The 263-nt window shown below is 49.0% G+C and overlaps 1 protein-coding gene across 2 annotated transcripts in view; it reads left to right on the top strand.

Annotated features, from left to right (window-relative positions):
• The window catches only part of LOC119582125 (U-scoloptoxin(01)-Er1a-like), a 2,008-nt gene that overhangs the window by 1,033 nt on the left and 712 nt on the right, over window positions 1-263 (top strand). The window contains exon 2 of one of the 2 annotated variants that reach the window (XM_037930363.1): window positions 36-232. In XM_037930363.1, the coding sequence (XP_037786291.1) occupies window positions 38-232 (195 nt within the window). In that variant the 5' untranslated portion in view covers window positions 36-37. Of the gene's footprint in view, window positions 1-32; window positions 233-263 lie in introns of both variants that reach the window. The other variant, XM_037930364.1, reaches the window with a different exon arrangement.

The following is a 263-nucleotide window of genomic DNA, read 5'->3' as shown; positions in this document are numbered from 1 at the left end:
GTAAAATGTTCAGTTTTGCTCATGCTCACTAGCAGCCATGATGAAAGTTCTCCTCGTCCTGTCGGCCCTCGCCGTTACGGCCTTTGGAAGGATGGCTGGTGTTTTGCCCGGAGGATTTCGGATTAACGACGGTTTTTCCTGCGACGGTCGTCCATATGGCTTTTATGCTGATGTCGACAATGATTGTAAAGCTTATCACGTCTGCGAACCTGTGGTGGATGAGGATGGACAGGTAGGTTACGTGTTGAGTCATTTGAGTGGTT

Source organism: Penaeus monodon, chromosome 15, assembly GCF_015228065.2.
Source record: "Penaeus monodon isolate SGIC_2016 chromosome 15, NSTDA_Pmon_1, whole genome shotgun sequence".
NCBI classification, from domain to species: Eukaryota; Metazoa; Arthropoda; class Malacostraca; order Decapoda; family Penaeidae; genus Penaeus; species Penaeus monodon.
Note: the sequence above shows the minus strand (reverse complement) of the source record. Positions and strands in the feature narration are given on the sequence as shown.